The sequence below is a fragment of the Ambystoma mexicanum genome, chromosome 1p (assembly GCF_040938575.1).
Source record: "Ambystoma mexicanum isolate Mex_15411 chromosome 1p, UKY_AmexF1_1, whole genome shotgun sequence".
Taxonomy (NCBI): Eukaryota; Metazoa; Chordata; class Amphibia; order Caudata; family Ambystomatidae; genus Ambystoma; species Ambystoma mexicanum.
Genome location: NC_090921.1, coordinates 1,308,190,975 through 1,308,204,108, shown reverse-complemented (window position 1 = coordinate 1,308,204,108; position 13,134 = coordinate 1,308,190,975). Strand labels below are relative to the sequence as shown.

Sequence of the window (13,134 nt, the reverse complement as noted above, 5' to 3'; positions counted from 1 at the left end):
TTAACGCCTTCCCCACTCCCATTATACCCTATGGGGCAAAAATGGGAATGGGGAAGGGTAAATGGGGATTGGGGACTTACCGCCCCGCCAAGGTCGGAATGGGGCGGTAAGTCCGCCAACCCCCATGGCGGAGTTGGCAGCTCTGCGCCATGGACCATGGTGCAAATTGCACCATGGTCCTCCGCCAGGGTCGTAATGAGGGCCAATGTAGATAACCTTAAGACTAGTAAAATCAGAGAACAGACTTGATTAGTTAATGTTCAAAGTGGCCCCATTTTACACATTTTCAACACGTGGAACCCTTTTTGTATGAGAAAATAGGTTACCCCACACGGTGCAGAGGCCTACCGGGAAATCTGCCGGAGTTCCCTATATGCCAGTCGACCCCTCAGTGCAGCCATAAAATGCACAGAGCACATTCACATGCCCAGGTCCTGGCATCACATGCCAAAGGTAGAGTAAAATGCTCCCTTACTGCCAATTTATGGAGAATATGCCTGAGTTCAAGGTTCCGGATGCTGCCTCACAGGTGAAAACGCTGCCATCATATGCGCAATGAAGTGTCAAATACCTCAGTAGTGACACCCAACGCCAGTTTAATGCCTCAGAAGTTAGCTATGATATGGTCACCATAGCATATGAAACGTGCAGCCTTACGCGTACAGGAGCTGCCATAAAATGCCATGTGCAGCCTCAAAATGTCTTATAAAGGCCAGGCAATTCCTGTTAAGGACTTCATAGGCATTGAGTGGTCACCATATGCAGTCCCTGATGTAAAGGAACTGCCAACATATCTCAAGCACATGTAATACTGCAGATGCAGGATACGAACACCATTTGTATTGCACTTCACCAAACAGCAAATTTTTCTCCTAGCAGCATGGGCTCGCACTACCACATTTTCTTCTGGAGCCGTTTGTTCCAGGAACACATGCCACCAGGTTCTTCTTCTGAAGAATCCCGTGCAGCAACTACCCTTTCAGAGACTGCACTTCCTTCCCACTGGCAGAGTTCTGATGATGCGATGAGGGAGAGAGGAAGAGTCCTACGCCATGCACCCTGCCTAGCTCCACATCAACCATTAGGACAATGCTCAGGGGCTCGGGAAGAGGCACTGGGCGGGAACTGCGACAAGTAAACACAGTGGCTCATTATCGGTTTGTGATTGAGTTGCCAAGGCAAGAAGCTGCTACCACACTTGGCACCAAATAACATCCATGCTGTTACCCTAAAATCCACTATTATGAGGTCAATAGACCTTTTAAAAAAAAAAATTAAAAAAATGATTTAGAAAGACCGCTCTGTGACCGCACAGATCGCCCTTTCTAAATCGAACTGTCAGCCCCTGCAACGCACACAAGTGCGCGCAGGCGCTGACAGGCACGACAGGAACCGGAAGTGGCCAAGAAGGAGAACGGGTATGTTTATGTGTTTGTGTGTGTGTTTGATGTACATGTTTGCGTGTGTGTTTGCATGCATTCGTGTGCATTTGGTGTGGGAGCGACTTCGGAGGGCAGGGTGGCGGCGAGGTCTGAGGGAGGAGGGTTTGGGGGTGAAACCCGCTGATTTTAAGTAAAACCGGGAAGAGAGGGTGGGGGGGGGTTGGGGAGGAGCAAAGAATTTGTTTTCTTCCAGTTTTGTGGGCCTAAAATCGACTGAAAAAAATTGAAAATTGACTTCGAACAATAGTAGAGATATCATTTAGAAGGAATAAAGGGGAAAATTACAGGCATTCCCTCATGTTTGGATCATGAAAAGGAAGGGCAGTTCAATAAAGGGGGGATTGTGCAAGAACCCCACAGAAGCAGGGGGAGGCTTCTCACCTGGCCCTGCTCCTCTTCCATCCCTCTCCCCAGTCCTACCTTGTCTAGAGGATCTGCTGCAGACAGAATCTGTTGATGCCGGTCTGATTCTCTGCAAAACATTCTCTAAGACAAAATGTGCCGTGCATAGAGGATGGGTCTGGGGGTATCAGTTCAGTGATTTGCCATATTTATTTTCATTTATTTGAATTTTTGTTCAGCAGGGGCTCTAATCGAAGCTCTAGGATCGCCTTACAAGGCTCAAAAGTGCAAACGGTGGGAGGTAAAACAGAAGTAACTAAATATTTTCAGGATAGGATCTGAAGAATAGGATAGAGTGATGATAGTAGAGGACATGGATGGGCTGGATTATATGTGGGGAAACAGGTATGATTTGAGGGACTTTCAGAAAGTGGAGATGGAGGATGCAGTGCAGATGTGGGTAGAGCATGGGCAAGTTTGCATAATATTCAAAAGTTATACTTAAAGTGAGTGCATTGTGTTGAATAACACTAGACCTGTTTTAATCAAAATATGTTTTGTCTTTCAACACAGATCCAGACAGTTTCAAAAAAGGTCCCTGTTACACCATCACCTCATGAATTGCTCAACCAGGTTAACATTTCTGTGTCACAGTCAAATTCCTCCATGCTGAATAGCACCACAGCAGAAGGGAATGCTGGACCCACGATGGTGACACAGAAGAAACTGGAATTTAAAGCTGGGATGAATGTTCTAGGTAAGCCAGTTGAGGATTGCATGTTTTAGGGATGACTGCAGAGGTGGACCATATGCCCTTTTAGCATCTTGGTCAGGACTTGGAAGTAAATCTGCACGCTGCCATGATCCATCCATTGTTAAAGTAATCTCTAAAAGTCTCTATACATCTCTTTGCCTCATACAACATATGTTCATACACCACAGAATCCTGCCATAGCCCCTTCCCTCACCTTTTAAGTATGTGCACCAGTCATCAGTACTCTGTGCCTCTATTTAGTTATTCCCATCTTTCTCTCTCCGGCTAACTTCTGCTCTGTTGGTGAATACTTATGTGGACAGTGTGGAGGCAGATGCAGACTTTGCTCCTTTGTATTGTAATAAAATGCCAAGAAGTAATTTGGCTAACAGTAAGTAGCACAGCACGCAGTTCCTAAGGATGATTCGGCCTTTATTGTGTGCTGTATAATTATTACCACCAGTCAAATAAGTTAACACCATGCTCTTAAATGATAAAATGCAAGCTTTTATCTCACATTATCTTTCTTTTTTGGTTTCTGAAATGGGAATTCTTTTATTTCTCATAATCCACATGCTTAAACTAACTCACGAGAGTTGTTTGGTGTCCTGCGCCCTTAAAAAAAATACATCAATTAAAATAAATCAATTTGTTTGCCTGAGAGACACACAGTAGCAAGTTCTGCAACTTTAAGATACATGTTTGTTACAGAACAACGGCCACCACCCTTTCTTAACCAGCAAGTCAAAGATCTCCAGTAACAACTAATTCTCTGTGTATGTGCTGCAGGCAGTCTGCCAAGGAACCTGATAGCATATTGACAACTTTATGGATGGTTGGGAGATGTAACAGACTTTGCACTCAGAGGTTGTTCAATGATATCCAGACGACATATCATATCTTTACCACACTTTACTATTTCAATTTGTGCATATATAACATTCTAGTTTGTGAATTGTCTTTCATTGGGATTACCAAAAATATGTCTCTAAATGTTTTGGATTTGACAATAGATCATTGGGAGCAAGAATAATCTATATTTGAAAATTCCCAGTTTCTTTGTCTTAATCCTAAACATTCTGAAATTGTGTTTTTTTCCTGCTTCTTCTTCTTTTCCAACTCCCTTGGCTATTTCCTTTCCCCCTCTTCAGCTTTCTGTTGGACATCAAGTGCATAATCTCGTCTGAGCTTTGACTCTTCTCTTTCTCTTCCATTCAAAATTGCCATTGTTGTCCATTCTTGTCAATGCCATCTCTTTTAATATTTGGAACATTTGACATCTTTTTTAATTTTTACTTCTACAAAAATACTAATTATTGTTGTTCTTTATATATTGCCCAATTATCCTTTCCTTTCATAATGTTCAATTTTACATTCTTCAGTGAGAAGGTTTATTGTGTCCTGCTTTGTCATATAACATTTCTTCTTATTTGGACTGTCTTCACTGGATCTCATTAAGACAATGGTGTGAATGTCATTTGTTATGTCTTGTTTTCAGGAGCATTCATGTCCTGCCCTCCCTTATCCTGCTCTTTGATGTCTTTGTATTGTCCATCTAGAGGTCTTTGTTCTGCTACTCAATGTCTTTGTACTGTTCTTTGTCCACCACATGCACCTTCTCGATTCCGATCTTTGCACCTTCTAGTTCCTAAACTCTGTGACGCTCTTCCCAGGGACATTCTCTCCTGTCCCACTCTTTCAAGAAACATATTAAAATGTATCTGTTACATTCTGTGTCTTACTAAATCCCCAGAAGCGTGTGCATTGTGAATTTGTATTCGTGGTCTATGCTGCCATTTTTACATTGATTGTACCCTTTGTGCCTCTGTTCAGCGCTTTGGATAAAATGTCTGTATAAGCTTTGTAATAAACAAATAAACTGCTAATTCTATGTTCATAACATCCCAATATATATCCTTGTGAAGAAACCAGTTAATAGCACATTGAGTTAAAAGATGGCAAAGTAGCCTGAATTGCTGCCTGCTTGATTTGAATCTTTTGACTATCGTAGAATTAGCAAGGAAAAGTGGCGCTCTTCAGCAAGGTGTAGAAATGATTCAAACTGAACCTTCTGAAACTTTTCAAAGGCATAATTTGATCAGGCATGAGCAGAAATTGATAGTATGTTACAGCAAAATAAGAGCAAGATTGAATTAAAGACAATTTACAAGTTCTACCATAATACCTTCAATATAACAACTACAGAGTTTACACATGCATGCTCAAATATCAGAAACATCCTTTGACAGAATCCAATAAGAGTACCTCATATGATGATTCCAGTTCAGACAGTAACAAATAATCAGCAACATCCACCCTAAGGAAAGAGAAGGATGTCACCCTCTCTCCCAGACCAGGCACTAGTCCAGAATCAGCAAGTACAAAAGAGAACATTTTAGGACAAAGAAAAGGACAAGGAGAGATGGATGAAAAATGCACCCTTTTAAATGTTGAGACTAGATAATGCAAGAAAATATAGTGGTTAACATTGTTCTTAATTATAAGGATCTCACTGCTCTCAATAAGGTGCCTAATCACGTGCCCGCGTTTACATCAAATTACTTTGATACAAAAATAGTCCTATTTAAAGTCATAAGGAAGTAGAATCCCAAAGCTTTTTCCCATGACCTGCCAGAGCCATATTGGGACATCACTGATCAGAGTGAATTTGAAGAATTTAGACTAAAATGTATATTTACTGCGTTGTAGAATAAACCATCTATAGATTTTTTTCAAAACTCAGTACTTTCAGAAATGTCTAAATTACCTTAAAAACCATTGTGATGTAACACATAAAATCAAAATGATATAAAGCTAAGGAAATCTATCTACTCAGATAACAAAACTATGTGTAAAGAGGTACTTTGGTGCTAATGGACTCCCAAGTATTAAGACCAAGAATGTGAGCACATTAATGTCAAACGTCAAGTGCTTTGAGGAAGCAAGAGGGTGGCAGGTAGCATTCCACAAAACCTCTGAATGAATAATAAATACATGGGAATGGCACTAAGTGTATGTAAAGGGTCACAATACCCAAAGTCGACCAGCAATTGTATGTTGGTAAACTGACAATACACGCCTATTTAGACCTAAGATCCAAATTCTGCCTTCTATTAACAGAACATGGCATCTGCAGCACAGGTTGAGAAGGGTTGGCAATGCTGGATTATGCATATGAACTCACAGAATCATCCTGTCTCCTGCACCATTATTATGACCCCCGTTAAGTTCTGAGCAGGCCCCAAGAACTCCCAGGATGTCTGGGTTAGGGATATGCTCCCAGATGAGCCACAATTCGAAAACACACCCTCACTTCAAAGTGCCTGTATTTGCTCCCAGCTTTTCTGTCTATAGAACCTAGTCTTTCATGGCAGTCAGGAGCCTTGTGAGCAGTATGCTCTACACTCCCCTTGTTCATGGTTTCAATACGCTCAGGCTCAAAAAGACACCTTTGTGTTGCATAGTATTGAATTCTGACCACCCCTGAGTCAAGGACAAACTCACATTATTCAAAAATGTCCCACAGAAGGGTGCCAGACTGTTACTTCATACAGAAGGACAGGCATCTGAAGCACAGCCTGCATAGGGAGCTGACTGTATACTTTGTCACCATGGATCAGTTTGTACTACTTTACTTTGATAGCCTACTCCCAAGTAAGGGATCACATTGTCTCATTGTGAACTAAAGTAATGTCTAGCATGACATGACACTCATATTCAGCTTGACCCCAGAGATCTCTCATATAAAGTTTGCTGTCACCTCAGCGCCCCTTCCCTTGGTGACTAGGCCATACATCTCGTTAAAGAGATCCTTGATGTCTAGATAATCATTTGTCTTTGAGACAACCGCTCTCATTGAGATACCTCTTGACAGAGGAGGAACACTCGTCATTTATTTATTTATTTACATTTCATTTGTAAAGGGCCACAAACCCTGAGGCACCAGGGCGCTGTTGCGCAAACCAGTGCCATGAGGCATAATAACTTAAAGCGGCAGTGAATAACGTGACATGTACATGCAGACAAAAAACATCAATGCAGGTAAATAACATATAGCATGGCTTTTATTGTATGTGTAAGAGGCAGTGCCTTTAGGCAAACAGCCCGGTTTTCAAGGCCTTGCGGAAGGTCGAGTAGGAGTTCTGTGTCCTTCGTTCTGAGGGGAGGGTATTCCAGTGGGTCGCAGCTACAGTCGGGAAGCTCACCCAATCTCCTTTGGCTCTTTTCACTTTTGTTAGGGTGAGTCAATCAGCATAGCGAGACCTGACTGGTCTGATTGGACTCCAGAGAGGAACTCTCTGTGGGCCAGTGATTTTAGTCATTGAAGCACCCCATGGAATGTGTAGAAAGCTTGATTTCAAGCATCCGGCCATCATTGAATCAACCCACAACATCATGGAAGTCACCTAAACATGCATCTTCCAGTAAATGTATTGATCCTTCCTCTGGTTCTATGTACAACATTGCTATTTTCCTCAAGGAGGGGCTCCAATCCTAGTCACAAGCACCTGAGGTGTAATAGGAGAAGGGAAATATTCCTCTGTGATGGACAAGCATGAGCTGAATACAGGAATGTCAAAGTAAAGTACCTCCACCCAATGTTTGGAACTTGGGAGGATGTGGAAACCCCAATTTACGATTACCAACACTAAAGGATTGCCACCGTAGCAGGGCATAAACAGTGAAACATCGAAGATGGAACCTATTAACATATAATGACACACTTTGCCATAGTTAGCCCGAGAAAACCTTCATATCTAGCATGAGCATTCTTATTCACCATCTGTGACGTAAACATTTAAAATAAAAACATAAAATAGATATGTCAAATCGCCAATCATTGTACAGATTAAATGTCTCTGGAAAGTAACGGGTGACATGGTTCTCTGCAGTCCTGCAATTGTGTACGTAGTTGTGGTCCCTGAAATTGTGTCCCTCGTCATCATGGGTATGCAGATTTAATATCGTCTATGCAGACCTGGGGACAAATTGGTTGCTTGGGGTATAAAATAAATTATTTGCTTGCCACAGAACCGGTCGTTATTGAATCCATCTTACGAGCAGAGAATCAGACTTGGTTGCTGGTTGCTTGGAGAGCCATGGCCTGACGCCTTGCGCTTGGAAACAATGCTTTGACTTGATGATGGGAAAAGTGCTGAATCAAAGTACGGTAACTAAATGGAGTCAACTCTAACTACAGCACACAGTACTTTAAGATTTCAAACATGTCATTGTTGAGTTAACAAAAGCATAGGTGTGAATTCTCTGGTTTTTCAGGTGGTCCAGAAGTGTGCAATCGTACTCTTCGTTTTCAGGTCTTGAAGAAATTGTGGAATGTCGTCGTCCACTCAACCCCCAGTTCCTAGTGGGAAAACTACTGATGTAGCAGGCCCTACGACTTGGCTTTGAAACATCTGACTAGATACATGCCTTTCTAGGGCAGATTGGTTAGAGTCTGGGGCCTCACAAATTGGAACTGGTAGCATTAGAACATTAATTGCCAGCCTCAACCTCCACAGGATGGCGCAATTTTCTTTCTTCCCCACTATCTCCTTATCACTCAAAAAAGTGTCTTTTTATTGAATTTACAGTTGCTGATGTAAATGCATAAGTTGCAGTTGTCTGTCTTTGAAAGTCCATAATGAAATGTAATGTGACAACACTGTGCTGCAGTTTTTTAAAATTAATCCTCGGGGAAGGCACAGACTTCTCAATCACAAGGAAGAAGCCTACTGAGTTTCCCTATAGCTGTGACCTAATCACTGTAATCTTTCATATGGCGAAACTAGTTATCTTTCCTTTCAGGAGAGGAGCAGACTTTCCATGTGCAGTTCATTTTCAATTACTTTATATGTCACGGCGCTGATATGCCACTAACATCAGACTCAGCCACTAGAGCGATACACAGATATCATACTGTGCTCCATGCAACTGGGATTATTTGAACACATGGTCATTGATACATATCCTATATTTGCTTCCTGTATAAGCGCCTAACAAGTGAACAAAAAATAAATAAAGAAATGAAAATAATCAGGGGTCGATGCTCCGTACTTATGAATAAGGCTTCCGGTTTATGGTATTCATTGATTTTTTTCCATCATTTCCATCTGTATTGATACATATTTATTTTGTAGCACTTTTTCCTGTATTTATCCACATTGATTATTCGTCATATAACCAAATAACTTGCAAACAGTATGTTTATGCATTTGTAACATGCAAAAAAGAATAAAGCACACACAACCATACTGGACACAAATGGAACTCGGGTTTTCCACATCAGTGTCACTGCATTTTTAGCATAAGAACAAATGCTTGCTCCTGTTATTGCTGCTGACGTTGTCAGCATTTTTAAGAACTTTAATGCTATTTGTTACGCTCTCCATGTTACAGTCAGCAATGTGATTTGCTTGCAAACTAAAGGCACGCTAAGCATTGATGAATGGTGCTGAGATTTGGAGCTATTTGAATATACGTGTAAAGAACATTATTTTCTAAAAACAACATCTTAGGAGTATCTCCATCAGCTACAACCCTTGCACTTAAGCTGAAGTTTGGGTGTGTGGATGAGCCCAGCATTAGAGTAATTTAATGGGCTCTACAGGATTGTCTATGCCAAGAAAGGCTGTTTTGAACACGTGAAGGAGTCTCTAAGAAGCATTGACATTTTAGAGTATTGGAACACTCCAAAAAGCAAGAGTAGCAATGCTTTATTCATAGTTAAAGATAAATAAGATTAGTTTTTCATCGAGGTAATATTAACCTCCAACTCGAGAAAGACAACTAGTTGACCTGCTTTTGAAATCTCATACTGGGCTTTAACAGTATTTGAACCAGATAAAGGGTAACTTTATCCGAAGCCTACCATTGTAATTATACCTAGGAATTCTTCCAGTAACCTTTTTAACCAAATGTTTGAACCCTGAAAACTTAGACCTATGCTCTTCTTGTAAATTATGTAAAGAAACAGTATAACATTTTTAAGAAAGCACAACAGCACACATTTAGCACAAGCCGTTTTGTTTTTAAAATGTTTTTTTAGGAGTGTTACTTATGTAGAGGAGCAGCTATATACATCTGCAGGAGATCCTGCCCCCTACCTTTCCTGTATTGGAGACATGAGACCGTGCCTTGCTTGAGACCAGCTATCATTCCAATACTGCAGCAAGTCTTCGGAAGGAGATACCCATTGATACAACCCTAACGAATGTACACCCAAAGTGATGACAACCTGCAGGATGAACTCCCTGAAAGAATATGAGAAGGAACTAAGCAAATGAACTGATGACGTCATCAGAAAGTACGCACAAGGCCCCGAGATATTGACTAAAGACAATATATGGATCCTAGAGGACGAATGACAAAGTAAAGAATTGAGTAAACTAGTCAATGTTGAAAAGAAGAAGACTATACGTTAACAAAGTGCTGAAGAAAACAGAAGTTCAATGAATGCACAGAGGCTGAAAGGCAAGGTAGATCAAGTCATCATAGAGGCTAGCTATGTGTAGTGACTAGTGAGTAGAATTCAGGCAAAGCCGCCATTGTACAGAAACTAGACAGGGGTATCATGAATTAAATAAGCCAGAAACCATGAAGGGAAAAGCTGTGTCGCAGCCGAATAGCAGGCCCATGGCGAGGCTGTCTGTCCTGGAGTCAAGATCATAGAAATCGAGGACAGCTATCTACTCTGAAGAAGAACGAGTGTGCAGAGAATTAATCTTCTCAAGTTAAGGTGCAAGAAAAAATACACAGGATGCCACGTTTTAATTAATTTAGAGTATTTAAAAGCTGAAAAGTGGACCAAATTGTGGTCTCCTGTCATGTGAGCCAAGGATGGAAATAGAGCTTGAACATGGAGTTCCAGACACGATAGCGAGTGCCCTCACTCCCGTGCATTCCCAAAGATGACAATACTCTACAAGGCCAAGTACAAAGACAATTTCATAGCAGAAGGCATGGGTGATGCAAGATGCTTGGCTAATTGGGTGGTGAGGTAGCTTCATGTCCTAGCTCCCTGCACCTGTTCTGGGTTTACGTGCTGCTAAATGAACCGAATGTTACAGACAGGGCTCAAGCATGCCAACCAATCGTATTAGTCCATATAATGAAGGCCCTTTTAGCTTGTAAGACCAATAAGAAACTGTGTAGCGAATGTTTCTAAAGTGTCATGTTTTAAGAGGTAGGCATAAGTTGTCCACCTGATAAAGGACAGCCAATAACAATCCTAGCGCCTATATATTTGTATATATAGATGTTTCCCTTAACCAATCCCGACCCTTGATAGGTTTTTCACTATTGCCACATAGTATGACATCACTCTGACACATTGTTCAGTATAAGAATTGTATTTTTTGTGGAGGTCATTGAGGGACTGAGCGTACATCAGTTGATGTTCATTGTAACTTCCCTGTTTTAGATAATTGTTAATAAAACAGTAACTTGCCATCTTCTTGAGTTTGTCCGGTTATTTGGACTCAGAATTGTTCTGTGGTAATCCCATCCATTGTATATGAACGTTCCAAAGGGCCATAAACTCACCTGGTAGCAGTGTGGATGGTTTCAGATCCAAACCAGTTTGAATCCAGAGTTTTGGACGATCAGCATCCTCTGCCTTTAGCTGGAAGATCGTGGAGTTTCCCGTGGATAGGGGCTGATAAAAATAAACTTGCAAGAAGAATCGAGAAAGCGGGCAGGTCCCCCTTTGAAGAAATCCCTGCTTGTTTTCGACAGGCGCTCTGTGGACAGAAGGCAAAGTTGTCGGATTGGAGGAGGAGTCGATACTGAAGGCTTCAAGTTGATTAACACATGTAAGTATACTAAGGGAATTGGAAATGTAAATGGATGGGATCGTGATGTTTTTAAATAACATGACATTTTGTGTAGATACAAGAATGCCTGAGTAATCCTATTTCAAGGGAAGTAGAAGAAGACGTTTCAAATTCCAATCAGAATATTAAGAGAGAGAATACGCACAGTCAGGACTGTGAAAGGTGACATCTTAAATCCTTTATAGGGTCGTACAATTGGAGGCGGGGAAGTATACCTCTTACTATAAAAAGATTATAGAAAAAGGGGAGGTGATAAGAAGGATATTAATGTGTGTAGGGTTATTGTTTTAAGTATCATTTGTTGTGTGAAGTTTTTAGAAAGCTCTAAAGAGTGGAAGTGACATTGTTTTGAATTAAGGTGTGTAAACGATTGGCACCAATCAAAAGACTGATAGGTTGTTGAAACGAAGGAGGATTGAGTGGCGATTGATGGTGCCTTCTCATATTTGTTGTTTTAAGACTAAAAGTGGTGCTTTGATATAGACAGAGATTTTAAAAAAGATCTGGTAAGTATCAACAGTCAATTGCGGCTTGTCATTATGGAGGACACCCCTCACATGCACCTTTGCAAAACACTACCAAGACATGCGCCCAAGCTCAAACAGTACAGTGCAGAATGGTTAAAGGGTAGAGCTGATAAAATGTTCAAGCCATGGCTACAAGGGGGATCATTGTCGAAAGCAGTATTACAACACATATGTGCATGCTGCGTACACAAGGAAGAAATTAGAGAAAGGTCTAGCAGTTTTAGAACTTTGGTGAATGTACCAAGAGGAAAAGGAGGATCCGCCACCAGAGGAGTGGATGCTTAATCAGCATAAAGGGGAAGCCTCAGCTCCTCTTACATTGCCCGAAATGATGAGCGTGGATACAGACGAGCTAGGCATTTATCCTTTAAAGGCATTAAAAGCAGCGGTGGGGTATCGTAACCCAGCGCATGAACCCCCCCCACTTACAGTAGTGATGGTAGTCCAGAAGAGAACAAAAGGAAGGAAGATGTCTGTAAATTCACACGAGATAAGGAAGAAAGAGGCGAGAAATCGAAAATATCGACAGATATAGACTGAGAAATTAAGAGATGGAAAGGAGAAAAGGATAGGGCTGATGAGGTAACACTCGTACAGAATGAATGGATGATAGGACAGATACTACTCAAGTTAGATGGAAAAAGCATTGAGGAGGTTAGGCAAAGAGAATACAAGGACGAGTAAGAAAAGAAGAACAGGGAACGAGAAAAGAGATTGAGGGAGGATGAGCAAGGAAGAAAAAGCAGGGATCGACTGGAACAGATATATATATATATATATAGAGGAACACGAGAAAGAAGAAAAGCAGGCAGAGGAACAATGGTATTATGACAGAAGAAAGAAAGAGATAGAAGAAAGAGATAGGAGAGACAGGAAGAAGAAGCACAAAATGTGAAGGAAAAACATTGCAGAGAAGAAGAGAAGAAGAATGAAGACAGGAAGTGAGAAGGGAAGAATGAAGGCAAGAGGAAGAAAGAGTAAGAAAGGATGCAAGAAAGCAAAAGTGCACAAAGAGATAAAACAGAATAGAAAACAGCGAGGTCTGGATGCCAGTCTCATTCTCAAAGAACGAATGAGGCCAAACGAGGAAGTATGATGGGATAAAACAAAAGAGTTTCTTCTGATAAAGGTAGTAGTGCTAGAAACACCGACAGTAGCGCTAGAAGAGGAATTATATGATGCGGAAAATATTGTAGAAAGGATTGATAAAATATATCAATAAATAAGGCAGGACAGCG

General features: G+C 41.1%; 1 protein-coding gene across 1 annotated transcript in view; it reads left to right on the top strand.

The window, feature by feature from the left end:
* The window catches only part of LOC138453429 (excitatory amino acid transporter 2-like), a 724,030-nt gene that overhangs the window by 428,228 nt on the left and 282,668 nt on the right, over positions 1-13,134 (top strand). The window contains exon 5 of the mRNA XM_069606271.1: positions 2,358-2,541. Within this exon, the coding sequence (XP_069462372.1) occupies positions 2,358-2,541 (184 nt within the window). The remainder of the gene's footprint in view (positions 1-2,357; positions 2,542-13,134) is intronic.